Genomic DNA, 27,944 nt, shown 5'->3' on the forward strand with positions numbered 1-27,944 from the left:
CGGGGCCGGTGCGGGCGGGGGTGTGTCCGCGGGGGAGGGAGCGGGCGCGGCGAGGGGCTCCACCTCCCGGGGATTAAAGCCCGGGGCCGGGCAGCGGCGAACCTGTCCCGGGGAAAGTTCTGCCCGAGCTACCACCGGCTCGGACGGACACCGGGACCGACACCGGGAGCGGCCCGGGGGTGCCGGGGGCCGCAGGGGAGCCGGAGCCCGAGCCCCTCGGGGTGCCCTCTCCCAGCCCCGCTGCCCTCCGTGTCGCTGATGACCCTGAACACACAGCGTGGGAGCAAGAGCCCGCTGCGGAGGAGGGCCAGCACCCCTCTCCCGCGGCCGGGGGTGCCGGGCGTCACGCTGCGGGGCGAGCCCTGTCACCCCCAGCTCAGCCACTCTGCGTCCGAGCCGGGTGGTAGGGCCGCAGCACCCCGGGGCAGCTGGTCCTCTGACTCCTCGGGCTCCTCTGGCTCCTGGGAGCCCCTCTACCGCGTAGTGCTGCTGGGCGACCCCGGCGTGGGCAAGACCTCCCTGGTCAACCTCTTTGCCGGCATTCAGGAGCGGGACCTGCTAGAGCAGCATGGAGGTGGGTGCCTGGTGGGGGCTGGTTGGGGCCCCTCCACAGCAGGGTCACCCACTGGTGGGGCCCAGAGGAGGTGGCGGGGAGGCGGCATGTGTCCGGGCTGCGTTCGTGGCCCTGTCATGGGAAAAACCTGTATGAGAGGCAGAGAGAAGCCCAGTGCTGGGGCTGAGTCTCGGCCCCTGGGGTAGTGCCACACCAACTGGGCTCTCTGGTGTCTTGCAGAGGCCATGTATGAGCGCACGCTGTCTGTGGATGGCAAGGAGACCACTCTGCTAGTGATGGACACCTGGGAGCCAGAACAGTGGGTATGGCAGGGCCAGGGCTGGGTGCTGCGGGGGTCCCATGCTGCAAGCGAGGCTGGGTGAGCTGGGATGTGCCTGGGGGACACTGTACAGGCACAGCTGCTGCTCTGGGGCCTCTAAGCACTGCAAAGGTCTCCCTGGGGCTTTCCTGGCCATGTCCAGAGCTCACTGCTGCCCTTGCTACAGAGTAGGGGACATGCGCTGGGCAAGACAGGGGCTGAGATCACATCTCTGAATGCCTCTTTGCGCATCTTTCCCCAGCATGGGAGGCTGCCCACTGTGTTCTCAGCAGTGGGGGCTCCTGTGACAAGGCACTGTGAGTGCAGGAGCAGTGGTGTGGGCACAGGGTGCCCCTTGCACAAGGGGTATGTGGGCAGTGGGGAGGAAGGGGCTGTGGGGAAGGAGTGTGGTGCCAGCCTGCTTTGAAATGCATGGAAATGGTTTGGGAATGGTGCTGAAGGAGCCAGCTGGGCAAATCCACGGGAGATGGTGCCACCAGCCAGGACACGTGCTTTAGCAGGCAAAGCAGTGGCCCTGAGAGCCTAGCATGGGGCATTCCTTCTGTCCAGCACACCGAGGCATCTCCTGGGCAGAAATGCCAGCGCTGCCGTCACTGCCTCCTTTGAAACGGCCCTTTGCCTCCCTCCATGCTGGGGTTGGCATTCCTGTGGGTGCCACCAGGCAGTGACCGGTCCCCAGGAGTGGGGATGGAGCCAGTGCCCGGGCTGTGCACATGGGCACAACACCCATGTGGGCTGGGCTGCATTTTGCATGTCCGACTGTGCTGTCTGGAGATGCCTCAGCACTGTAACGCCCTGACAATGGTCCTTTATTTCCACTATTGCTTAATCCCACTCTGCCCAGTGGCACGGACAGGTGCCTGTTTCACGCAGGGCACTGCACCCATGACGCCAGCAATGTGTGGCCAAGGGTGTCTTTGGGAGGTGCAGCCTCAGCCCTCCCAAGGCAAGCTGAACCCACAGCTCTGGTCTGTGGCTGATACAGGAGGAAACTCTCAAACATCCCACAAAATCAGGAGCTTTTAATCTTCATTTTTTTAATGGGGCCACATGTCTGCTCCCCAAAACACGGGGGATGGTGGGGTGTGCTGGCAGGTCCCATCACTGCTGGGGTGCTCTGCTGTTCCCTGGCAGCGGTCAGGGCTGCTAGTGGCCCCTGCAGAGCAGTGGCATCTCATTCCCCATGTGATAGCAGGGTGAGGAGAGCTGGCGCCGCAGCCAGTGCCTGCAGGTGGGGAACGCCTACGTCATTGTCTACTCTATCACCGACCGTGGCAGCTTTGAGAGTGCCTCGGAGCTGCGCATCCAGCTGCGCCACGCACGGCAGGCCGAAGACATCCCCATCATCCTGGTGGGGAACAAAACCGACCTGGTGCGGTGCCGCGAGGTTTCCATTGAAGGTGAGCGGGGTGGGGGTGGTCTGGCCAGTGGGGACACCCGTGTGGGCCCTGTGCCCTCCTTCCCTGCCCAGCTGCTTCCCCCACATCTGTCCCCTTGTCCCTGGAAGCACAGCCACTGCCCTGCATGTGGCAGTACCTGTTGCCCTGTGCCCAGGGTGCCAGCGGGGCCATGCCCCCTCCCTGCCCTTCCCTTGCAGAGGGCCGTGCCTGTGCCGTGGTGTTCGACTGCAAGTTCATCGAGACATCAGCAGCTCTGCAGCACAACGTGGATGAGCTTTTTGAGGGAGTGGTGCGGCAGATCCGCCTGCGCCGTGGGGGCAAGGAGCCCCGTGCGCTCCCTGCTCCCAGCCAGAAGCGCAAGGAGAGCCTCACCAAGAGAGCCCGGCGCTTCCTCGACAGGCTGGTGGCCAGGAACAGCAGCAAAGTGGCCCTGAAAGTCCGCTCCAAGTCCTGCCACGACCTGTCTGTGCTCTGAGAGCTGCCGCCTTCCTGACCCTCTGCACACACAGGCTGGGAACTCTCCTCTCTGCCAGCAGCGTGGCCAGTGGCTCTGTCGGTGCAAGGACAGCCCAGACAGAGCCAGAGTGATGCTGAGGATGTGGAGCTGTTTTAATTGGTGCTGAGGGATGCCTGGGCTGCTCTGGATCTGGCCACTTCTCCAGGAGAGGGGACAAGTGGACCTGGGTCCCCTGGGCTGCACCCCAGGCGTGGGACAAACACCTGTGCTTGTGATGGTGGGATCCTGGCTTACAGAGGCTCCTGTGGAACCAGAGGTGAGGGGTGGCCATGCCCCAGTGCAGGGCTGCCTGCAGGGCTGGAGCAGCTCCAGAGGCTGCCAGGAACATGGCCAGTCCTGCTTGTGGTGCCTGTCCTTCAGAGGGCAGCATGGACCAGTGAGGGCACCATAGTGATGCCCTCCTCGAGGACATCCTGGAGCCTGGCCAGGGAAAGGGGCTGGTGGAGCACTGGCAGCATTGTCTGGCACCCCTAGCCCCTCTGTGACAGCACTGTGCAAGGGCTTCGTGCCATGTTTCCCTGGTACCAGCGTTTCTTGGACTGAGGTTTTTCTGCTGTCTCTGTACTGTTGCAATGGGGAAACCCCTCAATCTGCAGAATAAACCGTGTCAGGGAGGTGCTAGTCTCTGCTGCGTCCCTGCCATGGGGAGCCATGTCTTGGAGCCATGGCCAGGATATCCTGCTCCATCCAGACCTTGGCAGGCTCCAGCTTCACCAGCTGAAACATCTCAGGGCAGGGAGAGCCTCCATCTGGGGCTTCCTTTGGCCACCCTTGGTGGAAGTCCCAATTCCTCATCCAGTAGTTGCAGCATCGTCTCCTGCAATAGCAGAAGCCCCCAGCCCACCTGCACCTCCCAGCTCCCACCTGGCTCTGGAAAAGCCTCTGGGAAGGGCTGAGCTCTGTTGAGGTGCAGGTTTCAAGCCCCTACACACCGTGGGAGCTGCAGCCTGGGCAGGGAGCTGGGCACTTGGTGCCTCCTGGTGCCCTGGGAAGGGGCAGGGAGGCAGGATCCAAGCAGCATGGCAGTGGCCACAGTGCAGCACAGCCAGGAAGGGGCGTGCTTGGCTGCAGCAAGTGGTGAGTGACCCCAGGCACCTGGGGAGGTGATGCTGGAGCTGCATGGGCTCTGCTGGTTGATTTTAGACTGGGCTGCCAGCGAGCAGCTCAGACACGATGGGGTAGCCTGCTCAGCAGCCCTGGGCCTGGTGCCAGGGAGGATCAGCAGTGCCCTCCCTCCCCGGGTCAGGTCAGGAGTTTCCGCTTACTTTTCAGCTCAAGCATGGGGAGCTGCTGGCCATGGCTGGCACAGTGCAGCCATAAAGGGTGTCACTGGTGCAAAGGGGACATTGGGATGGGACAGCACCCTGTCCCCATGGGAAAATAGTCTCTCCGCAGGTGCAAACACCAGTGGGGTCTTCTCCCTGACGGTTCTGTCCCCAGGACCAGGGAAACTCGCTCAGGATTTTCTCCATGCTGCTCGGTGCCTCCCCAAGCTGTTGGTGACCGCGGCATTGCTGCTTTCTCCTTGCTGCTACTCTGGCTCCAGCTGCTCTGCCGGGGCCCTGCCCCAGAGCTCCCTGCAGCCCAGTTCCTAGTACTGCTTGGACATGATGCTGTGGTTCACACAGCATCAGCCACACCAGGGCCAAGGGCTGCACACCAGGGACAGGAGCTCCTTGCTGCTGCTGGTCCCTCCCACAGCTGCAGCCAGCGTTTCCCTGCGGCAGCAGGCGGGGGGGCCATGGGATGGAAAGTTGGCAGCTGGCAGAGAGGGGAGTGGAAAGAATGAGCTCAAACCCAGAAAAATGTAGACGCGCTGGAGGGTGGGAGGAGAGGCCAAGGGGGGCCATGGTGAGTTGCTGGGAAATGAAAGAAGGAAGGAGGAGGTGCTGGAAGGGGGCCGGGGGCTGCCTGAGGCCCAAAGCTGGGCCCACACCTGGGGCAGGTAATGCTGGAGCTCAGCAGCCCCGGTCCCTCCATCAAGTGCTCTCGGGGGCATCCCAGCGCCCTCCGTCCCTGGATGGCTATCAGCCCCAGTGCAATCTCCCCCAGTCCCACCTGCTACCCAGTGCCATTTGCCCCTGTGCCATCCCTCCCCGCAGTGCCACCCACCCCAGTGCCATTGGCCCCAGCGTGTGCCTTTTTGCTCACCGCCTCCCTGGGACAAGGGACCCCACTAGCTCCTGGCTAGGACATGGCCACTCTGGGATGCCAGCCCCACGGGCTGCCCTGGCCCTCCCTGCACACCAGCCCCGCTTGAATAGGCCGGGGAGATGCAACTATTTTTTGCTTGATTTCCTCAGTCCGTGCACAAGGACATCCCAGCCGCCAGTGGCAAAACCCACTCTCACCCGGCAGACAGTGCCATGCAGAGCCCTGAGCAGCGGTGCCAAGATCCTGGCCCTGGGGCAATGCTGGTGAGTGCCACAGCTGGACTCTGGGCACACAGAGATGACAGTGGTCTGGTGGCTGCCCCCTCCTCCTCCAGCCCCTTTGCCCACCTCCTGCTAGCCCTCAGTCCCCCTGTCCACTGCCAGCCCCGAGGGGACAGTATCTGCAGCCCACAGGCCAGAGCAGCTGCCCTGAGGTGCGGGGGTTCATCTTCTCATGGAGAGTGGCTAAGAAAAGCAGAAGGGCGAGGGTGGCCACTGCCCCACCTCTGGCAGGTCAAGCCCTTGGTCCCTGCAGGACAGTGGTGGCCAAGGGCTGTTTGAGGTTCTAGTTTAACAACCCACTGAAACTCAAGGAGCAGCTCACCCCCTGCCACTATTTGCTTCAGGCTCCCCCAAGCTCAGGATGATGCTTCCACCCCAGTTAACCCAGGCTTAGTGCAAAAAGAGCTGAATTGGACATGTCAACCCCCTGCCACGGCAGTACCTGAGGCCCCCCTGCTCCCACCTGCCCACTGAGGGATTGTCAGCAGGGGGGTTGAATGTTCCTCCTTCCTGGGGGCACTTGAAAGCAAGTGGAGTTGCTGATCTTGCTCCTCAGGCAGAAACCAAAACCAAAGGAGAAGCTTTGGGGGACTTTGCAGCCTCCATCCATTTTGAGGCCAAAACAGGTTTCGAGTGCTGAAGGGCTGCGGTGCAGGGAGCTGAGCAGCAAGGGTGAGGTGGAGGGGGGAGTGTCACCCTTCGTGGAGGGTTCACAAGCCAAGCTGGGGTTTAGGGGGTGGGTGAGGGGGGTCAGTATCTGTGCTGTGCCGTGCCATGCTGGGCTGTGGCAGGCAGCAGGGTGGGAAGCAGTGGGCTGTGTGTGGGCATGCTGCCTGCGTGGCTGCCTGCTGCTGCCAGCTGCTGCCCTTGGTGTCCATCCTTCTCCTTTGTGGGAGAATTGGTGGCAGGGAGAGGACAGCATCCTGGGCAGGAGGCCAGCCCCACAGAGAGGGGCTCCCGGGAGGCCTTTCCATCTGCCCTCTGCCTGAAACACAAAACTATGAATCACCACTGGTCCTGAAATAGATTCCTTTTTTAAAAATAAAGAAGAAAACATTTTAAAAAATTTTTAAAGCTTGCTTTTTAATCCCTGCTGTGCTCCCTTCCCCTGCCCGTGGCTCAGATCTAAACCGGGGGCAGCACCATTTAACTTTCCTCAATCTTTATCTTTACTGATCTCTTAACTTCTGAGAAGACTTTTGCCGCAGCAAGGGCCAGGGGGATGCGCAGGAAGAGGACGAGGATGAGGAGGCTCAGTGATCCAGCCGGGCTGCCAGCAGCTCTGGAAGGGAAGGAATATTTTTGAGGAAAACTCACATTTCAGCCAATTTTCCAGCAGAACCCTGGCCCCAGTCCAGCAGCAGGGAGAGTTTGCTGCCATTTATGAGGCATTTTTATGGAAGGGGTGTTTGCTGAGTGTGGGCTGGGAGCAGTCATGGGGGAGGCCCAGGGGTGCTGGGGGGATCCTTGGGAAGCGGCAAAGGGCTGGAAAAGCCAGGGCTGGATGGAGGAGAAGCCTGGGAGCCCCTGGACCCAACCTGCTTGGGCTGATGGTAGCTGAAGCTGCTACCTTCCCACTTATGGCCCTTGTGGCTGGGGGCTGCAGAAGCCAGGGACCCCCTGTCCAAAGGGGGCCCCCCAGTGCTCTCACCTGCTCCTTGCACTGTGGGGTCTGTGCAGGGAGGGACAGGCCCAGGTTGAAAACCCACTGCCCATACGTAGGCAGCATCAACACACTCCCTCTTGCAGGCACAGTGTCAGCATGGACCTTTCGGAGATGGGATAAACAGCCATGAACTGGGATAATCGGGGGCTGAGCACAAGTAGGCACAGGGAGGCCATCAGTGGGACCCTTGGCACTGGTCCTTCCCACTAGCCTTGGGATGCCCTCACGGCTCCTGGTCTGCCCTCACCCGAAGGCACAGGAGGGGAACTGGGGCACAGCCTGCCCACAGCCAGGGCCTTCCACCACCACCATGCACCCTCAGTAAATCTGCACATGACACCAAGTTGTGTGGCAGTGTCGATCTGCTCGAGGGTAGGACCGCTCTGCAGAGGGACCAGGACAGGCTGGATCGATGGACCAAGGCCAACTGTATGGGGTTCAACAAAGCTCAGTGCTGGGTCCTGCACTTGGGTCACACCAACCCCAGGCAACGCTCCAGGCCTGGGGCAGAGGGGCTGGGAAGTGCCCGGCGGGGAAGGCCCTGGGGGTGCTGGCTGACAGCCGGCTGGGCATGAGCCAGCAGTGCCCGGGTGGCCAAGGAGGCCACCAGCCCCCGGGCTTGTGTCAGCGCTGGTGTGGCCAGCAGGGGCCGGGCAGGGATGGGGCCCCTGTACTCGGCCCTGGGGAGGCCCCACCTCGAATCCTGTGTTCAGTTTTGGGCCCCTCAGGACAAGAAGGACATTGAGGGGCTGGAGCGTGTCCAGAGAAGGGCAGCGGGGCTGGGGCAGGGTCTGGAGCACAAGTCTGATGAGGAGCGGCTGAGGGGGCTGGGGGGAGCCCTTCTCGCTCTCTGCAAGTACCTGAAAGGAGGGTGTAGTGAGGTGGCGGTCAGTCTCTTCTCCCAAGTTACTAGTGATAGGATGAGAGGAAATGGCCTCAAGCTGTGTCAGGAGAGGTTTAGGCTGGATATTAGGAAAAAAATGCTTTACTGAAAGAGTGGTCGGGCATTGGAACAGGCTGCCCAGAGGGGCGGTTGAGTCACCATCCTTGGAGGTGTTCAAAACACGCGTAGACGTGGCACTTCAGGGCATGGTTTAGGAGGCACGGTGGTGTTGAGTTGAATGTTGGACCTGGTGATCTTAGAGGTCTTTTCCGGCCTTAACGATTCTATGATTCTATGCTGGGGGAGGCCAGCCTGGAGACCGGCCCCGAGGCGGGGGCTCCGGGCCGAGCCCAAGGCCAGGATCGGGCCCAAGGCCAGGATCGGGCCCTCTGCCGGTCTCCTAGCAACGCGGCCCCGGGTTGCCGGGGGCGTGGTTAGCGTCGGCGTCGTTGACGCGTGATGCACCTTCCGGTCGGTAAGAGGACGTGTCCCTGGCGCGCGTCGGCCGGAAGCGGACCCCGGTGGGAGCAGCCGCCATGGAGGAGGCCGCGGCGCACAACGGCAGCGCCGCCGGGGCCGGCGCCGGGGCCGGGTCCCCTCCGGCCGCCCGGCCGCCCGCCACCCCCGAGGGCATGGCGCTGGCCTACGGCAGCCTCGTCCTCATGGCGCTGCTGCCCATCTTCTTCGGGGCGCTGCGCTCCGTCAGCTGCGCCAAGAGCAAGGTATCGCCGCGGCCCCGGGGCGGCACGGCCTCCCACCGCCCCGGGCCGCCGCCCCCTCTGTACCGGGGGTCACCGGGCCTCCCGTGCCCGGCAGCGGCCACTGCTCCCCGCCCCTCCTGGGACCCCCTCGGGGACTCTAGACCTTGCCCACCGCGAGAGTCCCCACGGGTGTCCTTTCCCACGGCTGGCCCGGCCCCCTCCCTGAGAAGGCAGAAAGACCCGCGCCCCGGTGGAGGTGGGGACCCCGGGGAGAGATCTGGCTTCCCCTGTGATCTTTTCCAGCCCCGTCCTAACCATCCCGATAAATTCAAGTGCTGCATAACTCGTAACTGCACCGTGTTCCCCCACCAGAGATGCCGTGTTGGGGGGAATCGTGCGTGGCTTTGCTCCCCTGCCCCGCAGCGCTGGGGCTGGTCCCCGGGGTGCTGCTGTGCTCCCCTGCCTGCATCCCCTGTGCTGTCCCTGTAGCCCATTGCACTGCTGTCTGCATCTTGGGCCTGGTCTCGGGTCTTAAACCCCAACACTCAGGAGAAGGGACTGTTTTTAAAGCCCCTAGTCTGCCCTTAAGCCTTATGTCAGGGGTTTCAGCTGGTTTTAGTGGGGTTCCCGGCAGCTCAGGCAACTGAGATCTGCGAGCAGGGCCTGGCTGTGGTTCTGGGGGCAGATTTCTTTTCACTCACACCGCAGGGAGCCAGTGGCTCTTTGGGCACTTGCTTCTGTGCTTCTGAGCATTGCGTGGCGGCCGTTGTGCCTGGGATAAGCTGTTATTCCTTTGCAGGTTACTTTGCATAAGGGCTTCTGTTAACATGCGCTGTGTCCGGCACTGGTTGCAGGTGTTTGCCTGTGCAAGATTAGATCTCTGAGCAATGGCCAGCTGGGCAGGGGAGCCAGCAGCCCTCTGCCTCTCCCCTGAAAGCTGAAGGTCTCTTGTGGGAAATGGCTTTCAAGGGGGCTGGTTTAGCTGGTGCAAAGATGCCTCAGAAGCCGAAAGTGGTTTTAAAATCTGGGGCTTTTGAGCACAAGGGGTGTCCCAAGAGCAAGGTGAGGGATAAAAAGGTGATTGGAGAGAAATGTCATTCAGAGGGTGATCGACATATGGTGCGCACAGATGGGGAGGCTGACGGGGATGGCCGGGTGTGAGCAGTGAGGGAGCCTGGCTTCCCTCTGGGCAGGGGGAGAAAGGAACAATGCCAGCACAGGTTTTGTTTTTTTTCCCTTCTCCACGAGGAAAAAAGCAGTAAATCATGGCAGCCCTCAGAAGGATGAGTGTGAGGTTTTCATTTTCCATCTCGGGCTCTGCCTGTGACAGAGCCCACCTCTGGGAACGATGGGGGGTCAGCAGGTGCCCTGCCCCTCTCAAAGCCACCACAGAGCCACTCATTGTGTCTGTTCACCTCCTGCTCAGGTAGGATGCCAGAGCCAGAGCTGATCCACTCTCCTTCCCTCCCCAGAACTCCTCAGAGATGCCGGAGACCATTACCAGCCGAGACGCTGCTCGTTTTCCCATTGTTGCCAGTTGCACCCTTCTGGGGCTCTACCTCTTCTTTAAAGTAAGTGAGCAATGCTGGCGGGCACTGGAACCAGTGCCTGATGTCCTCCCTGCCTTGTCAGGAGCTCCCAAAGTGGGACTGACTCGATTTTTTGCTTACCCTAGTTGGGGGCCCATAGCGTTGGGACAGAAAGTATGTAAGGCTGCACAGCTCAAGCTCTTCAGTATCACCATGTAGGAGGACGTCAGTTCTCACCTGAATTGTTACAGCTTGGGGCAAATTGGAGTCTGTGCACAAGTGGTTCTGGAGAGCTGCCAAGGGGTGAGTTCACCCCTGAGCTCTGCCTGCCTCCATGGGCTGACCTGACAGTGCACGGAGTGAAACCAAAGGGTGCCAGGGACTGCTGAGCTGCAAATGCTACTGTCTCTGCGTTGTGCTCCTGAAGCCATCTTGGCTGCAGGCCTAGGTGATCGCTAGCTTGTGGGCAAGCCCCTCTGTGTTCAGATGAAGTCTTTTAGTTGTGCAGAGCCAACAAGCAGTGTAAGATGACCGTTCCTGGGTCACAGATGATCCCAGAAGTGGGTGCTTTTGGCTGTGTGGAGAAGGTATTGGGGCTTAAAAGGCATTTGGCTGCTCACACACATCTGGCATGTGGCTGAGCTCCTGGAGGGGCCTGACAAGCCATGGGGCTGCCACTGCAGAGCTGCCCTGTTGACATGGCTGCTTCCAACTCCACTGTCTTGGGCCACCTGTAAGGTGTTCCTGGCTGGCCAGGTGACATTTAATATGCAAAATTGGGAATATTTCAGTTTACAGTCCCTTCTCCACCCATTGCAGTTACTGCACAGCATCCAGCTGACTCTGCGGGCTCCTACCTTGGGTTGAGCTGCCATGTGGGCTGATGGCCCTTACCCTGGCGTGGGCCTGGGTACCAGCCCATGCTGCAGCTGCCCTGGAAAGGTGAATGTGTGCTGCAGCCTGCACAGCCACAGAGGTCAGCTCTGGAGCAGCAGACAGGATCAGGCCTCCCTGGCAATATGCCCGGCTATCCCAGTGGTGAAGTTTAGCCTGTGTGCTCACTAGGGCTGTAGCTTATCTCATAGTTCACCAGTAGTAAAGTGGAGCATCTGCTGAGCCTCTCCTGATGGTGGGATGTGGAACAGCCACCAGACCTGCTGCCAGGCCCCTCTGGCTGCTGAAAGGACCCCCTGCAGCCCACCTCTTCCCTGTGGCCCATGTCTGGGGGTACTCCTCTGCCACCTCAGGTGCCTTTTCTGCCTCTTGCTGCTGGCTGGGGTGGAGATGCCAGGAAAAGAAGTACTGAACATGCAGCATGGTCCTGCTGAAGTTGCTGCATGATTGGTGTCTCTTCCTTTTAATATCTGCAACCTGCCATGAGCTCTTGTATTCCAGCATCCTCCTTCCAGGAGGGCACAGAAGGCACCGGGGTCCCCCTGCATTGGGATGTAGGGGTGTGATTCGGCAGTAAGGCAGTGTGCATCGGAGGGTATGAGTTCTAATAATACCCTGCTTAATTAGGGCAGGATGCGCTTGGCCTGCTGCAGTAGCAAGGCGGGGGTGCTGGTGCTCCCTTCTGCTGGGGCAGCCCCCAGGAGTGGTGCGGTGCCTCACTCCCTGCTCCTCTGCGGATGCGTGGGGGAAGCTCTGTCCTCCTTTCTGCAGTGCAGGGTTATTTTTTGACCCTAGCACCTCATAAATGCGTGACAACTCGCAGACCCATTGTGCTTGTTCTGTGAGCATGTGGCTATTTCCAACATATTTCACACCAGCGGTGCAAGAATTTGGGTTATTCCAGCTATTCTCGTCTCCCTGGAGCACTGACACAGCAGCTGCTGATCACAATGTGAAGTGCTTCCTTGTGCTGTCGATGGAGAGGATGCTGCGGTAACTGACCCCTCTCTGGATTTGTCTTGCAGATATTTTCTCAAGAGTACATCAATCTTCTGCTTTCCATGTATTTCTTTGTGCTGGGGATCCTAGCCCTGTCCCACACCATCAGGTACAGGGGAAGAAAGGGTATGACTGGGGTGGAGTCATCCAAGGCTGCCCACTTTGCAAGGCAGCAGGGCATTGAGCTTATTGGGGGGTTTCTAGAGTACCCTTGCCTTGCGGCAAATCACAGCTTGTAGAGTGTTTTCCCTCAGTGGTGTGAAGGGTGTTTCCCCTCCCTCAGGGAGGCAGGCTCAGAGCATGCTGTGAACCTTTCCTCATGGGGCAGCCAAGGGCAGAACCATAGCCTTGGGGTCCCAGTGATCTGGTACCCCATGCAGCATCACTGGAGGATTGTGGAGGTGTGCGTGGCCACTGCTGTAAGAGCTGCTATGGGCTGGCACAGTCCTCGCTGCCCTGTGGAGGGGAGAGCTTCTTGCCACCCATCTTCCTGTTATTGGAATGGCTGAAACAGGCAGCTGGAGCTCCTTATAATGTCCCCAGCCTCTCATGTGGATGCTTGACATGAGGTGTTGAAAGCTCAGGCTGTTTCAGTAACTGAAAAAGTAAAACTGGTTTCCTGTTCCCTGAGCCCTAGGGTGTTGAGGACCAGATGCTTTCCCTAGACTGGCACTGTGGCAAGGGCTTTGCTCCTGGCTCTGCAGGAGGGCTGTTTGGTGGTGGCACAGCCAGTTCTGGGTGACCAGATGCGTACAGTCTCAGGGTGCTGCTGGGGGAGCACAGGGAATCTGCTGGGGTCTGGGGTGGGTCCTAACTTCTTGCGGGTGATGCTCTGTGCCTGTTGCCCTAGGGCATTTTGGGGGACTGTCACATATGGGCAGATCAGACCTCTGGGGAGGACAAGGTCCCATGCCTGTGTCTTGGTGACTGAAGCTGGGGCTCCTGCTGGTCCCTGACATGGCAAAACCTGGCATTTCCCTGTCACTGGAGGGGGTGTGGGCTGACATCTGTGCTGGGACACTGTCATGCAGAGGTGCTGGGTAGTGTGTCCTGTGGGGTTTCTGTTCAACTGCCCTTCTCTGCACCTCTCGTTTCAGCCCCATGATGAACAGATTCTTCCCTGCAAACTTCCCCAACAAACAATACCAGCTCCTCTTCACCCAGGGCTCTGGGGAGAGCAAGGAGGGTATGTTGGCTCGCTGGTCTCTCTGGGGGCCTGGATGTTTTCTGCCTTTACTATATGGTTTCTTGCTCACTTGGTGTTTTAACTTTCAGCCCATTGAAACAACCTTCTCAAAGACTTGCCTCTTGGTCCCTGCTGTGCCTCTGTAGCCAGTGTGAGCCCTGTGTATCCCTGCAGAGCTGGGGCTGCCATGTGTGTCTTCCTGCACAAGCTGGCGCTCTCCCTCTGTGCTGCCCCTGGCTGGCAGTGAAAAAACAGAGACAGATCCCAGAGTGCTACAGGAATGGAGCTATGGCTGCTGTTAAATACACTGCCTTTATTTAAGCTCCTCGGGTAGCACAGTACTGACTTTTTTGTGCTGTCTTAACTGATCTGATTCAAATCTTTGCACTGATAGAAGATGCTTTGATAAGTATCCTGCCCAGTAGCTTTACTGGTAAGGGAATACTTGTAGAGATACCACCAGGAATTAACTGGAGCAGGAAGAGGGGGAAGATTTGCCTCTCCCTGCCTTAGACAGTGCCTGAATCCAATTTCCTTATTGACAGAAGGATCGCAGATGCTGTCCATGTGGCAGAGTCTGGCTGAAGGAGAAGGTCTGGGCTTGCCAGGACCAGCTGCTTCCTTGCATGCAGTTTGCATGTGTTAACTGTGGCACAGCCATTTCTGTGGGTACAGTCCCCTCATTTGGGATGTGAGCGCTGTGGTCTGTGTTGCTCCCCAGCTGTAAAGTCACTCATCTCTGCCCTGCGTAGCAAGGGGAGCTGCCTGGGCTGCCCAAAATCTGACTTCTCTGTTTTATTGCAGAAATAGTGAATTACGAGTTTGACACCAAGGATCTCGTATGCCTGGCCCTGAGCAGTGTTGTAGGGGTGTGGTATCTGCTGAGAAAGGTAAGGGAGCCACAGCCCTGTTGCAGGGAGGCCAGGGACCAGGCTGGATCAGACCCAGGCCCCTTTCCACGCAAGGCCTCTGCAGGCCGAGGCCGTGGCTCAGCATGTGCAGTGGGCCCCAAATCTCCCTTTCTTGTCATTCTCAGCACTGGATTGCCAACAATCTCTTTGGGCTGGCATTCTCCCTCAACGGGGTGGAGCTGCTGCACTTGAACAACGTCAGCACTGGCTGCATCTTGCTTGGGGGCCTCTTCATCTACGACGTCTTCTGGGTAATCGGGAGCGTTCCCCGGGGTGGACGCGAGTTGCAGCCATTGGCGGAAGGCATGTGCGTGGCGTTATGCCTCTTCAGAGGCAGCACGCTGGCTGGACACACATTTGCAGTCAGGATTTCCACTTTCTCAGCCCAAAGGGGTGTGGTGACAGAATCATCAGTGGCTGAACAAGGCTCAGCAAATGTGTATTCTTTTAATCTCTGGCTTGGAAAGCCCAGGGCTGGCAGGGATCTCATCAGGGCTGTTGTGGGGTACCTGGGTGTGTGGCACATCCAGTTCTGGTTACCTGTATTCCCAGCTAAGGTCTTCCCAATGCCTGATAGAGCTGCTGGGTGGGCTGGAAGATAAGACTGCTCTGGGCTACACTGATCCTGCTTGTATGGGCTGTTCCTCAGCTGTGGCATCTGCTGGCTTCATTAGTGTCCTTATGTTCTCTTGCACAGAGGACCACATACTGGAATGCCTCCAGTCTCTTTCCCTCAGCAAGTGCGGTGCCCCAGCATCTTAATGTTGAGGTTTTCCTTATCTCTCTGCAATGGGCCTCGACCTATGTTTCTTATAATGTCCGTATCCCCCTTCTGCTTCCTGCTGCCTCTACCTTCAGAATTACTGGGTTTCCAAATGTCTGAGAGCCTTGTATACCTTGAGATCTGTCCAGCAGCTCTGCAGCTGCCTGACTAATTCTTCCCTATTTAAGCCTGGCTACTGTGCGTTATTTTGTACTTGGCTGGTGCTGCCCCTGTTTCATAGGCTCGTTAACAGTCTCAGCAATGTGGTTTGTTAGCCTGTGTGTCACTTCCTCTGCTGCTCTCAGCTGGAGAGGATTCAGCCTTCTGGCTTAGCACACCCAGTGCTTCATGTCTTCCTTGAGGTGTGAGTGTCTTCCCGGTGTTTGGGAGACAGCAAGAGTGCAACCGTTGCTGCTCTCCACTTGCTGGCTGTCTCCTGCCTTGGCTTCCCTGGCAGGTCAGTGTACTGCTGGAGCCTCACGGAAGGGCCATCCTGAAGTGGAGACCCTCTTACTGTGCCCCTCTGCAGGGACTGGTCACTTGGATCTTAGCATGGATTTAATCACAGTATGATCCAAGGAGGGTTTCAGGGAGGAAGGAGAACTGCACAGTGGATTGATGATATTGCCCCCTGAATAGCCTTAGGGTGAATTTGCATGTGTTGCTTTTCCCTGGTCCCCATGTGGAGTCTTGTCACTCTGTGGAGATGCCCAGAGCTTGCTGCACTTTATGTGAGTTAATCTGATGCCCAGTGCTTGCTTTAAGGTTTCTTTTTAATCCCTAGCTCTAGGATCTTGCTCACCTGGTGCTAACCAGCACCTGCTCTATGTGCCTGCTGCTGGAATAGCCAAGACTGGAAACTTGGAAGTGAAAGCGAACAGAAATAAGAATGGTTGACCTATGTGTTTACAATCTGTCCCCCAAATGATGCCAATATTTCGGGCTGATAGGGCAGTACAAAGAAATTACATCAGAACAAAATGCAGCTGATCTGGCAATTGCTCCAGTCCCTGTTGGAACCTCATGGGCAGCTGGCTGGGACCCTCCACTGGGGGCTCCTGCCCTTAAATAACACCCTGCATGGTGGTCAGGCTTTGCACTGAGTTGACTGATTGGAGCTGAACCCGACCTGCAGGGGAAGGTACTGGGGAAGGCCGGATGGTGGGCAGCACCACAGCTCTGCGATGTGAGTGGTCTTCCCAGTGCTACTCTGAAAGCAGAACGGCCGTGATGACACACTCATGTCCTCAAGCATTGTCCTATCCCTTTCTTCCTGGGTGGTGGGCTCACTTGCAGAACTCCTGCCCACAGTTCAGTGGTTCTTTGGCTATTTTCTGCCACTGAGGCTGCTCTGGGTCCTGCAGTGAGGGTGTAGCTGAATGTGCGCATGTCCCTGTGCAGCTGTGGTCACCTCAGACTCCTCTGTTTGCCCCTAGGTCTTTGGCACCAATGTGATGGTGACAGTTGCCAAATCGTTTGAGGCCCCAATAAAACGTGAGTAGATCTTCCCCCTGTGCTGGAGGAGGGGCTGTCCGTTCTCCTGTGGTCACTGCCCTGTGCATCCTCTGCCTTCTGGAGATGGCTCAGAAGGTGGGATGTGGGTAGGAAGGTTTCATGCTAGTGACCCCTTAGACTGCTGTGTGGTGTCACTGACCTGCAGGGAGACTGGCCAGGTCTCTGGAGACAGATGGTTTGCAGACCCCAGAGCTCGCTGGGTTAGTCTGCACCCCCAGAGTGGGCAATTTTACCTGCTCAGAAAAAAAAAATTAAACCTCCAGAAAAACAGCAGGAGTGGTGTATTTTCTTCTTTTGTGGAGCATGCAGTGATTTGGGTCCTGGGAGCTGGGGCTGAAACCTGCACATAGGGCTGGCCCCAAAGCCCTCTGTTTCCCATCCCAGAGTTGTCCCAGGAAGAAGGGGGGAGCTGCAGGCGAGGAGGGGGCCAAGGGCAGGAACAGGGTCCTTGCCCTGCTCTGGTCCCTTTTTGCCAGGCACAGCAGTGCTGAGGTCTGCTCAGCACAGACACTCGCCCCTCACTGTTCCTCTTTCTACTCCTCGGTAGTGGTTTTCCCTCAGGACCTGCTGGAGAAGGGGCTGGAGGCTGACAACTTTGCCATGCTGGGTCTGGGAGACATTGTCATTCCAGGTAAGGTCAGAAGAGGGGGTACGTGACCGGGGTCACCTGCCTGACCGGGCTGTGGGGAGCTGAGTGGGTGCCTCGGTCTGCCTTTGGCCATGCCGGAGCCCTGTGGGCCTCCTGCTGGGTCTGGGGACTGCGAGGACTGGGGACTTTGTGGACTAGGGGTCTCCCACCAGGTCCAGGTCCTGTCCTAGTGCCTTATTGCCACAAGAGGGCACTGTCAGCCCAGGCACGGCACCCAGAGCTGCTGCGGGACCTGCCCTGCCTCCCTCAGCCTTTCCTACAGCCTGTGTCCCCTCACTGTCCCCTTTTCCCTGCAGGGATCTTCATTGCCTTGCTGCTGCGGTTTGACATCAGGTGAGTGGGCAACAGGGAAGGGTCTCTGGCAGGTTGGATCTTGCAGCCTATTTGAGTTGCTTTTGTAGAGGAAAAAGGGGAAGGGGAAGCCAGAAGTGCAGTCACGTGCTCCCCTCTGGGGCTTGGCGTGGCAACCTGGGAGAGCAGAGTGGCTGGGATGGGGGGTGCAAGGGGAAGCTCTTGGAAGAGTATATGTGAGCAGGGCTGGCTTTGTGGGTAAGTCCTGAGTGTTGGGGGTGAGTTGTTTGATCCACCATGGCAGGGTGGGCTAGGCAGGCAGCACACAGGAGGGGGCTGGGGCAGCAGCATGTAATGGCCCCCCAGAGCCTCACCAGCTTCTTGGCACTGAGGAAGAGAGGGCAGTGCTGCAGCACCAAGGGGAAGTGGCAACAGCATAGGAAAGAGCTGGGGGTGCTGACTCCTGGGAAGTGCTAGCATGGATGCAAATCAGTGCTTGGCAGTGCTGGCTGCCTCTGGGTTGCCACTGATGTTGGGGGAAACAGCTCCTTCCTACGCAGGGAAGCTGCACCTACCACCAGGGTGTAGCTTTCAGCAGTTGCCCCACACCAAAAGTCTCCAGCTGTGGAGCTGCTGGGAAAGTCCGCTTTGTGTGACTGTGGTGGTGTGGCCCTGTTCTCACTACTGTTGCACAGACCCTTTGGTCTGTGCCAGCTCTTCCAGGTGTTTCCGCCCACATCCTGCCTGCACCTGCTGGGAATCCCAGTTCCCGTGGCCTGCCCTGCGATAAAATGGCACGTGCTGAGAGTGGGATGCCAGGGACTGGCTGTGCCTCCCCCAGGCAAGTGGGACCCTCTCCTTGGGTCCCAGCATTGATTCCTTCCCCCACAGTAGCCATCCAGCAGCAGAATCATGTGCCTTCTTCCCTTCCCTAGCCCCTCACCTGGGTGTCACCCCATCCAGTCCCACACTGCTCCCATGAGACCAGGGATTGTGCTGGTGGCAGTCTCTGCACTGGCCTGAGATCACGGGCAGAGCACAGTTCCCCACTCCCCATCACTGTGGGAGATGGCTGAGAATGTTGGGCCAGCTCCATTTTGGCACTGGCATCCCAGACCCGAAGTCACTGGCCTCTGCTCCCTTTCCCTACAGCTTGAAGAAGAACACGCACACGTATTTCTACACCAGCTTTGTGGCCTACATCTTCGGGCTGGGCCTGACCATATTCATCATGCATATCTTCAAGCACGCCCAGGTGAGCTCTGCTGTGCTGCCTCCTGCAGATGCACATCCCAAGCAGTACAATGCCAGCTTGGCCATGTGGTTCCTGTATCATGCCAGGAAAAAGTAGATGCATTCCTTGTCTTGCCGTTGTTTTTCAAGCACTTGCTTCTACCTTTCCCTGCTGAAAGCTTGTGTGCCTAGCTGGAACAGAGTCCTCTTTGGGGCAAGGCTGGTTCAGGCAGTCTGCTCTGTGTTTTTGTGGCTCTTCGCAGCCAAGCTGTCCCTGAAGACCCACCCTCCATGCTGTGGAGGGGCCTTAGGAGCCCATACACTGTGGGTGCTGTTGCTGGTCTGCATGGGGGCCCTCAGCGTGTTTGTGGCTCATTGGGACCTCACAGCAAGGATTTTGTGCTGCTGCAGCTGTAACTTGGCTCTCCAGTCTACTTCCTGGGATGTTAACTCTCTGCGCAGTGCTGTGACAGATGCCGTGGGTGCAGAGGGGACAGGGCTAGCTCACCTCACACTACTCCAGGAGGGTGATTTGTGGTTTGGTTTAACAGTTGTTTTTCTTCCTGACAGCCTGCTCTTCTGTACCTGGTCCCGGCATGCATTGGATTCCCACTTCTTGTGGCCTTGGCAAAGGGAGAAGTAACTGAAATGTTCAGGTGAGCATCAGCTGGGGATGGAGCTGTTTCGCCCACGGCACTGGAGCACATGAAACGTGCAGATGTTCCCACGCCTGGGCACAGCTGGAGGGATGGGTTCATCTGGGCATGCTCTGGGTGTGCGCGTGCGTGTGTGGGTGGAGGGAGTGGGTCTGTGTTTGTACATGCCGGCCCTGGCTCCAGCCACCTCGTTGTAGCTGGGTGGGAGCTTTGGTGCAGTACCAACAGGCAGGCAGCACCTGGTATTGCTTTACGCCCTGGTGACAAACTCTTCCCGTGTGCTGGCAGGCAGGGGAGGGTGGGACTGCACACCTGGTGCTGAGATACTTGGTCATTGTGTCCCAGGGCCTGTGGGTGGGGGAGAACAGAGCTGGATCCGGCTGTGAGAGCAGCCAGGCCTGGTTCAAGCACATCCCAGCCTCCCAGCTCAGGTGAAGTGTCCTTGTTTACAGCAGTCTCCCTGTCCTGGGGACTGTAGATGCAGATAAGGGGCTCTGTGCTGCACTCATGGTCCAGCCCTTCTCTCAGCCTGCCATGCTCCAGGCTTTTGCCTGTTCGCTGCAGTGGGCAGCTTTGGTCTCCTGCCTGGACTGGCCCTCTGAGCCATGTGGAGCATGGCCTGGCCTGCCTGGGAGCTGTTCCTCCACTGTGCTTGGCTGGTTGTGCTCGAGGCTTGGTGGTGGCCCAGTGCAGTTGCTTGTTTGGGGATGGCTGAAGCAGAGGAGGGAAGGGAACATCCATACCAAAGCAGGGCCATGCACCCCACAGCCTCCCTGCTCTGGGGGGGCGCCTGCCTGAGCCCCCAGCCTGCTCAGAGGGAAACCAGCACCCACCTGGGGTGCTGTGGAGAGCTGGCTGTTCTTGCCTCCTTCCCCTCCCCTGGGAGATGCAAGTATGTGTGTTCCCACCGGGCTGTCAGCTGGGCTGGCTCCCCAGCCCTGCCGCACCTGCCCGTCCTTTGATGTTTGCTTCTGACAATCACTGCTGCAGGCGCTGAGTGTCCTGGGATCGTCCTTCCTGTGCACCTGGGATCCTGCAGCCGCTCTCCCCAGTGCTGTGACTCAATAGCTGACAGCAGTACCGCCTCCCGTGCCAGGAAACGGGAGAGATGAGCTGCGAGTCCGGCTCCCCTGGCAGCAAGGTGCCTGGGGAGCCTGGCAGCTGGGCAGCAGGGGCTAGTGCCCCACAGAGCGTCAGCACAAGCTGCTCCAGCACAAAGTGCTGCCCACTGTTGTTTGCTGAGCGTTGCCAGGGCAAGCACAGGAGGCTGGGGGGTTGCAACCTTGAAAGGCCCTGGGGTCGAACCTCCTTGAAGTTGCTCCAGTTGCAGGCAAAGGAAGCAGGATGCATGGGACTCGTGCCTGGAGGGCAGTGGCTCCCACTGCAGGAATCCCACCAGGTGTAGCTCCCCTGTGTGGCTTTGGTGTGTCCTGTTACTCCCCATGCTGATGGCAGCCTGGAGCTGGCAGCTCTCCTGTGGTCTCTGCTGGCTGGCTGCCTGCAGGCAATGATCTGCCTGCACAGGGTGTCTCACAGCAGCCATCAGCTGCCCTGGGAGAGGGCAGCGAGGGTCTGATGCAGTGGCGAGTACAGGCAGTACTGCAGGAGGGTGGGAGCAGGTCTATGCTGCAGGCCCAGGGAAGGGGTGCCGATGGAGTAGAGGTGGGCAAGATCAGGATCAGTTTCGTAGCTCCCAGCGCTGCAGGGAGTAACCTTCGCTCTGCCTCTGTCAGCTGCCAGCAGTGGGGAACCTGTCCTGCCACTCACACCTGCTGCAGACAAGCTGTCCTTGAGTGGCAGGAAAGGGTCTGCCACATTGATCTGCCTGCACAGCCCCTGTGCTGTTCTGCCGTTGCCACCCCAGTGCCCAGGCTTGCTCTCCCGTGGGCTCTGTCTGCCTGGCTGTAATCATGCCAGGAGGAGCTGCTTTCACCCCACGTCTCAGCTCTTGCTCTTCCATGCTGCAGCCCTGTCCTGGGGCCTGCCAGCAAGGGGAGTGCAGGCAGGAGCCTGCCAGCATGGCCCCAGGACCACCCCAGTGTGGGCTAGTGGGTGATGGCAGCTGGAGGGAACAGCACAGGGTGGTGGGTTTGCAGAAGCCTCACTCCAAAACTTCTGCTTTTTCTCTCTCTCCTTTCCTCCCCCCCCCATGTCCTTTCTGTCCTCGTCTTCCCCTGTCCCGTACTGCTTCCTCTCTCTCCTGCAGCTATGAATCCTCTGCTGAAATCTTGCCACACACACCAAGACTTACCCACTTCCCCACCGTGTCCGGCTCGCCGGCCAGCCTTGCTGATTCCATGCAGCAGAAACTGTCCTGTCCCCGCCGACGCCGGCAGCAAAGCCCTAGTGCCATGTAGCAATCACACACGGTGCCCTTTCTCTGTCTGTCGCTCTGGCCAGGTAGGGGCTGGTCCTGGCTCTCCTCTTTCCCTGGGCAGAGGCAGTAGCTGTCACCTTGCTGCTACGGGCCAGCTTCTCTCCCTGTCTTTGAGGGGAGACTGCGAAGGGGAGAGGATTTGACATCTCTGCCCTCATGCTTCCTGCTAGAAGGCAGTGCTCCCAGGTTTCCTTTGCCAGGGTCCTGGGGACGGTGCTGGGGAGGTTTGCAGCCAGAGGAGTGAGTCCCTGGTGGGACGTTGCTGCTGTGGTCTTGCTGTGGCTGCCCCCTCTAACCAGTCTCACTGGCAGCAGTACTGGACTTGGCAGCATGGGGGAAAGTGTGGTGCTATCCAGGATGTCCAATGATGCTCTCAGGAGCGCTGATGGGTGCTGACGGGCAGATGGACCCTGGGGCACAGAGCTGGCCTGAGGACTTGGCCGGGGAAGCCCCAGCCCTGGCTGGGTGCACCTCATCCCTGGAAGTGTTCAGGGAGTGTTGTAGTGCTTGTCTCCCCAACTGAGCTCTGCCCTGTCAGGTTTTCTACACTGGGAGGCTGATGGCTGGAGTCCACCCTCTCCTCAGCATGGCCTGGCTGCTGCAGCTGGGCAGACACCGAGCCTGTGGCCCCGAGCTGGGCTGTCCCTGCCTGGCACTGGTCTCTGTCCCCAGAGAAGGTCTAGCCCCACTCACTCCTCCCTCTTGTCCCTCTCATCCTCAGCTACGAGGAGAGCTCTACCCCCAAGGAGGTGCCAGGGGCCTCCAAAGAAGAAAGGACAGAAGCTGCCAAGAAGGAGAACTGACCTTGCCCACTGGCAGTGCCTGGTGCTGCTGGGCTGGGGCCCTTCCAGACCCTCCGCAAGTGACAGACGATGAAACAATTGTGCAAGAGCATCGTGTTGTTTGTGTGGGAGCAACCACCCAGGTGGGGTATCGATGTATGCCGCATAGCCACCCCCCCGCCGGCCCCCTGGGGCCACACCACCTCCCCCCTGCCTGTTTATCTCCTACGGGGGTACAAGGTGGGTGGGGGGCAAACCACAGGCCGGTTTTTAAATTTTGTATTGTGCATTTGCTTTCTGTCATATTAAACCATGTCAAAGAAAGGAGTGCTCGTCTGGCAGTGCCAGGGCCATGCTGGCAGCCCTTGCTTTGGTCGCTGCTCCAGTTGTAGCCCCTGCTCAGCTGCCTGGCCGACACTGGGATCAGTATCCCAGCTCTCTGGCGGCCTTGTTCTCCCTGTGGGGCCCATGGCTGTTGTCTGGCTGTTTCTAAGTGACAGTCCCCTTCCCCCCTCCTGTTCCTCTGGTGCTCTGCCTTCCCCTGGCTGGCCTCAGCCTCGGCCCCTGCCCTGCAACGCCCAGATTTAGGGCCACAGTTGCTGACCCACAGTGTGTCACCAGGTAGACTTGAGCTGGGGTCTGGCCCTGGAGTGGGGATTGGGGTGCAGGAACCCAGTGGGATGGGCTGAGCCCCCATGGCCTTGGGAAGCAGGCATGGGAGAGAAAGAGCTGAGTGACCCCAAACCCAGCCTGTGTGGGGTGAAGAGAGCATGGGCTGTCCCCCCTCCTTGGAGGGAGCCAGGTACCATCCTGCACCCCCTAGGCCTGGGCCAGGCATGGGGGACCAGTGCAGGCAGTGGGCACTGGAGTGGCTGCAGGCAGGGGCAGCTCCAGCAGCCACCTTGACTCTCACTGGGGCTGGCTGCCCTGTGTACCGCAGCACCAGCGGTGTCTTCCCTGCCCGCCCTCAGGACAGGCATGTGGAGGATCCTGCATCCCTCTGGCCGTGCCCACTGCCAGAATAAATAGAAAGTGTTTGCTGGCTTGGCAGCCCCTCTACAAAAGCCGTATTGAACCATTATTCCCCGTGTTGGCTGCGAGCACTAAAAGTGGCGCCTTGCATTCTGCCATCTAATGACCCTTCACAGTCTCCTACAGATGTTTTCTATGACTTACAGCTCCTTTTCCAACAGCCCTGTCCGCAAAAACAAGAGGGGCCACTTTAATTCCAATTAAATACCTCCAGCTAAGCAAACAGTGTGCAGCAGGGCCCGGGCACGGCAGGGCCGCCAGGCCCGGCCCACGGAGTCGCTGAGTCTAGACTCCAGATGTGATTTCACCAGCCTCCAGTGTCCCGTGGAAAACGACGCTGGCTCTGCTGTGGGGTGCAGTACCCTGCCCCGAACCGGGGCCCCGCTCACCACCGTGGTGTAGACATCGCATGTGTGTGTGTCCTGTCCCCCCCCACCCCCTGTGCAGATCTGGCACCATGTCCTGTGAGGCACTGCACCCTCCCTGGCTTCGGGTGGTGGGAGCCTGATGCCACTGTGGCCTCATACCCATCCCCACACAGCCTCCAGAGCCCCTGAGCATGCCAGAACGGGCTGGGGGTTGCACATGGTACCCCTCAACCCCAGCATCACCCTCCTGCCTCCCTGCTGACCCGTGGAGCTTGGGGATGCTTGTGCCAGCTGTATGTGCAGTGGGAGCGTGGCGGTGAGCCAGGAGCTTGCCCAGCGCCTAGGGCTGTGGGGAGCGGAAGGCCTGGGGAGGGGGGACTGGGGTCGCCTCTCACCCTGCCCGGATGATAAGCCAGGGCTGAACCAGAGGAAGGAAGCATGCTGGGCCTTGCAAGGAGCCACCAGCAGAGCCGACAACTTGGCGGCCCCAGGCTTGCTTGCCTGCTGCACCTGGTTCCCGCAGCACCTCCGCTCCCGGCCACATGGCTCCACTCTGTCTGGGCTGCCGCTGGGTCACCTTCCCCTCACGGCAGGGTCCCTCTGGCTCGGGGGAGCTGCGGAAACATGAACGCACTGGCTCCAGCAGGAAACCTCCATCCATGGAGCTGCACCCAGCTGGGACAGGGGCTGGAGCTGGAGTCAGCCTGCCCTGCTATGGGGTTTGGGGTGATCCCTCTCCCTGCCCATGGGCCCTCGGGCAGGTGGGGGACACTGGGGCTGCTGGTCCCCAGAGCTCATCAGAGCCTCCCTGCTGTGGCTGGGAGTGCGGTTGGTAGGAGGGGTGATGGGTGCTGGGTGCTGCTGTCCCCTGGTGCAGCACCGGGTGCCCTGCTGCAGTGGGCGTGCTGGCAGTGAGAACCGGGGTCCTGCGGGGTGGTGGGTACTGGCGGTGGCGCCTGGATGGCGGCTGTGAGCAGGGAGAGGAAGCAGCCGAGAACAGCCCCAGCCCCGGCCGGCCAGAGAGGAGGGGCAGGAAGCTGGAATAAATCCCAGGAAGGGCCGCCTGGCTCCAGCTGGTCTGGGCTGCAGCGGATGGAGCCGGGAACGGGAAGGGAGAAGGTGGGAGGGGAATGCGCAGGGGCTTTCTCAGGCTTCAGCCCCGCTCCAGCTGTGCGGCGGGTGCGGGAGGTCCTGGCTCAGCATCATCCTGAGTACCATCCTGCAGCTCAGCACAGCTCCGGGGTGGAGGTATGGGTGTCCCCAGGGCCAATCTGCAGATGGCACGGGGTGAGGGGACCTGGATGGAGCCCAGCTCCCAGCCAGGGCAGGAGCAGCCAGGGTTTGGGGTCCCGTTCACTGGGGGGCCCCCCAGACTGACCCATGGTGTCCGTGCTGCCTTCCCTTCTGCTTGCAGCCCTGCAGAGCCCTGTGCACCCGAGCATGGGGCTGGGTCCTGCCAGGGCTAGGGTGCCGGCCGGCCACCCTCCCCATCATCACCACAGCACAGCCGGCCCCTCACCAGCCCAGCACAGCCATGCTCTGTGTGGTCCCGGCAGGGCAGGGGGTGGCCGGGGCCTTTGATGTGCTCGGCTGCCGGGCAACCCCTGCTCTGTGCAAAGCAGCCGCCCCCCCAGCCAGGCTGAGCCCAGCCAGCGCCATATGGCCGAGGCTGCTGTTACCGCGCTGTGCACCCTGTTCCCAGAATTGACATGGAAATTAAGCTATCTATCTTGCTGGACAACACCGGCCATGCTAGCCAGCACGCTGTGCTGGGACCCTGCATCCAGCTGTGGCCAGGGTAGCGTCTTGGGGCCATGCTGGCACCCCTGACCCCAGCACCCCATCCCTGGTCCCAGCACCCCAACATGCAGAGGGCTGGGGTGAGGACATGCTTGCTACAGCTGGGGGCATCCCAGGGACCGGGGCCGCCAGCAGCTGGGGCAGCCACACCACATGTGCCATGACACCCACCATGGCAGTGAGGCCCATCTTAGACCCCACGCCGCCAGGGGTGGCCGGTGGTTGGGGCCGTGGGCAGGGCACCCGCTGAGGTGCGGGGGCTGGCTCATCCCGGCTGCAGCGCATTGTTGGAGGCGCAGCTGGCGGCACCCGGCCGGCTGGCGGCCCTGAAAGGCATTCCTGCACACAATGTCCCCGGCCTCCCTGCCGCGGCTGGGCCGCTGCCGCCAGATGGGGGCTAATTAGCAGCTTTGAGAGCCGCGGTGGGAACCGGGCAGCACCAGGCCCTCCGCCGAGCCCTGAATGGAGGGGGTGACCCCAGCGCCGTGCCCACCCTGGGAACCGCTGCTGCACTGGGATGGGGGACAGAGGGAGGAGGGACAGAGGGAGGGACAGAGGGATGCAGCTCCCCCCATCCAGGCTGGCAGGGTTAAAGTCCATCCGTGCTCTCCCAGATTGCTGTCCCCCGCCCAGACAAGGAAGAGGAGTGGAGGCCTTCAGCTCCCCACATGCCTGGGGAGGCTGCAGCCACTCTGAGCATGGCCAGGCACGGGAGGGTCTGGTCCCCAGTCCACCCCCACAAAAGGCACTGTGGCCCTTCTGTGCCCACACTGGGGCCAGCCAGCATGACACACTCTCTGGCCAGGAAGGGCACGAGGTGTTCAGGCTGTCCCTGTGGGCATGCCACGACAAAGTGCCACCACTGCAGTGCCACCGCAGCCGTGCAGCCCACCCTGGCAGCCCCATCCCCTGGTGAGCAGGGCAGGGAGCAGCTGAGCATGGCGTGAGGTTGGGGTGTGCTGGAGCTGTCGGGGTGCCTCAGCCCTGTGCCAGCTCTGTTGACAGCGGAGCCCAGCGTGGCTTCCTGCTGCTGCCAACAATGCAGTGGTGCAGCCAGGCCCCACGGTACAGCCTTGCAGGGTACATGGGAGCTGGCAGGGGCTGCTCTGGCACCCAGGCTCACGCGTTGGTGTGCAAGGTGGGGTGTGCATGTGCATGAGAGTGCACAGATGTGCATGCATGTATGTATGTACATACATGTATCTGTATGTGCATTCATCCGTGTGCACCTCTGGTGTGTGCGTGCACTTATGGACGCATTTGTGTGTGTGTGTGTGCATCCATAGGTCTGTGTATCTATGTGAATCTTCCTGTGCACGTGTGTTTGTGTGTGTCCATTCATCTGTGCGTGCATGCATGTGCACTCCTCCATGTGTGCACACATGCACTCACATCCATGTGTCTGTCTGTACACACATGCACGCACACCCACGAGTGTGTGTAGTGACTCAAAAGGCTGCAGCTCTACCTGCTCACCCTCTGCTCACTGCTGCACCGTTTCGTGCTGTTTGGCGTGGGCTGGGAGTGCTGTCAGTGCTGATCTGCGAAGCTGTGGGCCCGGTGGGTCGGGGTCCTGGTCGGGCCCCCCCGGGCTCCCGGCCCTGTTGCGGGGCTGTGCCTCCCTGTAGGTGCGGGGTAGCGACCAGTAACGCTAATTACTACCCAGACCCGAAGCCCTTTAGGGCTGGGACCGGCTTTTGGCCGCGGCTCGGGATGCTGCCTCGCACGGCGGGACCTCCTCCCTTGTCCCCCCTGCGGCAGGACCGTTCTCGCAGCCCGTCGTGCCCGACGCCAGCTGCACCCAGAGGGCCCCCGGTGGACCAAAGCCTGCAGCCCCCCCCCTCCCCGCCCCGGCAGCCCCCCTCTCCGCGGAGGCTTCAGCCCCGGGACCGAGGTGCGAGCGGAGAGATCGGGAGCGCGGGGTGCCGCTGTGCGGATGCCCGCACCCCCGTGTCCCAGTACCCCCGTGTCGCCGTGGGGATCCCGGTGCCCCCGGTGCCCGGGTCGGGCTGCAGGTGCCCCCCGCCTCGCCTCGCCTCGTCCCGCCCCGCCCCCGTCGCCATGGGCACCGCCCGTGAGGCGCCGCGCTGACAGCGCGCGGGGTTTTATGAATGGGTGACGTCACGGCCCTGGCGTCTAACGGTCTGAGCCGCCGGGGAGGCGGGGGGGGGGCCATAGGGGGCCGGGGGAGTGCGGGGGGACTGGGAGCATGGGGAGGGGCACCGGGAGGCCTGGGGCGGGGGGCAAGCGAGGCTGCGGCGAGCCCGACACCGGGAGCCCGCGGGGCAATTACCCACGTTAACAGCGGGGGAGGTGTCAGAGCAGCCAGCACTCCATACCCCCGGTGACACCCCCCCCCGTCACCCCCCCCCGTCACCCCGCCACTGCCGCTTTAAGGCGCTGCCCTTCGGGGGGGGAGGGGGGCGCGTGAATGGGGTGGGCGTGTCAGTCCTCGCCCCTACGG

General features: G+C 60.2%; 2 protein-coding genes across 4 annotated transcripts; both read left to right on the plus strand.

Annotated features, from left to right (window-relative positions):
• The first annotated feature begins 49 nt into the window (after positions 1-49).
• REM1 (RRAD and GEM like GTPase 1) lies at positions 50-3,427 on the plus strand. 2 transcript variants are annotated; one of them, XM_064465531.1, is made up of 4 exons: positions 50-574; positions 794-876; positions 2,089-2,293; positions 2,491-3,427. In XM_064465531.1, exons 1-4 carry the CDS (start codon positions 259-261, stop codon positions 2,766-2,768), a joined length of 882 nt encoding a protein of 293 aa, XP_064321601.1. In that variant the 5' UTR covers positions 50-258; the 3' UTR covers positions 2,769-3,427. The 2 variants fall into 2 exon arrangements, with proteins under 2 accessions (XP_064321601.1, XP_064321600.1); XM_064465530.1 differs by having other exon boundaries at positions 51-574; positions 2,086-2,293.
• Positions 3,428-8,272: 4,845 nt separating this feature from the next.
• HM13 (histocompatibility minor 13) lies at positions 8,273-22,438 on the plus strand. Of its 2 annotated transcripts, XM_064465532.1 has the most exons (13): positions 8,273-8,516; positions 9,968-10,066; positions 11,944-12,026; positions 13,015-13,103; positions 13,908-13,993; positions 14,140-14,265; positions 16,214-16,271; positions 16,840-16,923; positions 17,238-17,274; positions 18,385-18,487; positions 19,036-19,121; positions 21,328-21,521; positions 22,220-22,358. In XM_064465532.1, the coding sequence occupies exons 1-12, from the start codon at positions 8,331-8,333 to the stop codon at positions 21,476-21,478; spliced, it is 1,188 nt and encodes a 395-aa protein (XP_064321602.1). In that variant the 5' UTR covers positions 8,273-8,330; the 3' UTR covers positions 21,479-21,521; positions 22,220-22,358. The 2 variants fall into 2 exon arrangements, with proteins under 2 accessions (XP_064321602.1, XP_064321603.1); XM_064465533.1 differs by lacking the exon at positions 21,328-21,521 and having other exon boundaries at positions 8,274-8,516; positions 22,220-22,438.
• The last annotated feature ends 5,506 nt before the right edge of the window (positions 22,439-27,944 follow it).

Source organism: Phalacrocorax carbo, chromosome 14 (genome assembly GCF_963921805.1).
Source record: "Phalacrocorax carbo chromosome 14, bPhaCar2.1, whole genome shotgun sequence".
NCBI classification, from domain to species: domain Eukaryota; kingdom Metazoa; phylum Chordata; class Aves; order Suliformes; family Phalacrocoracidae; genus Phalacrocorax; species Phalacrocorax carbo.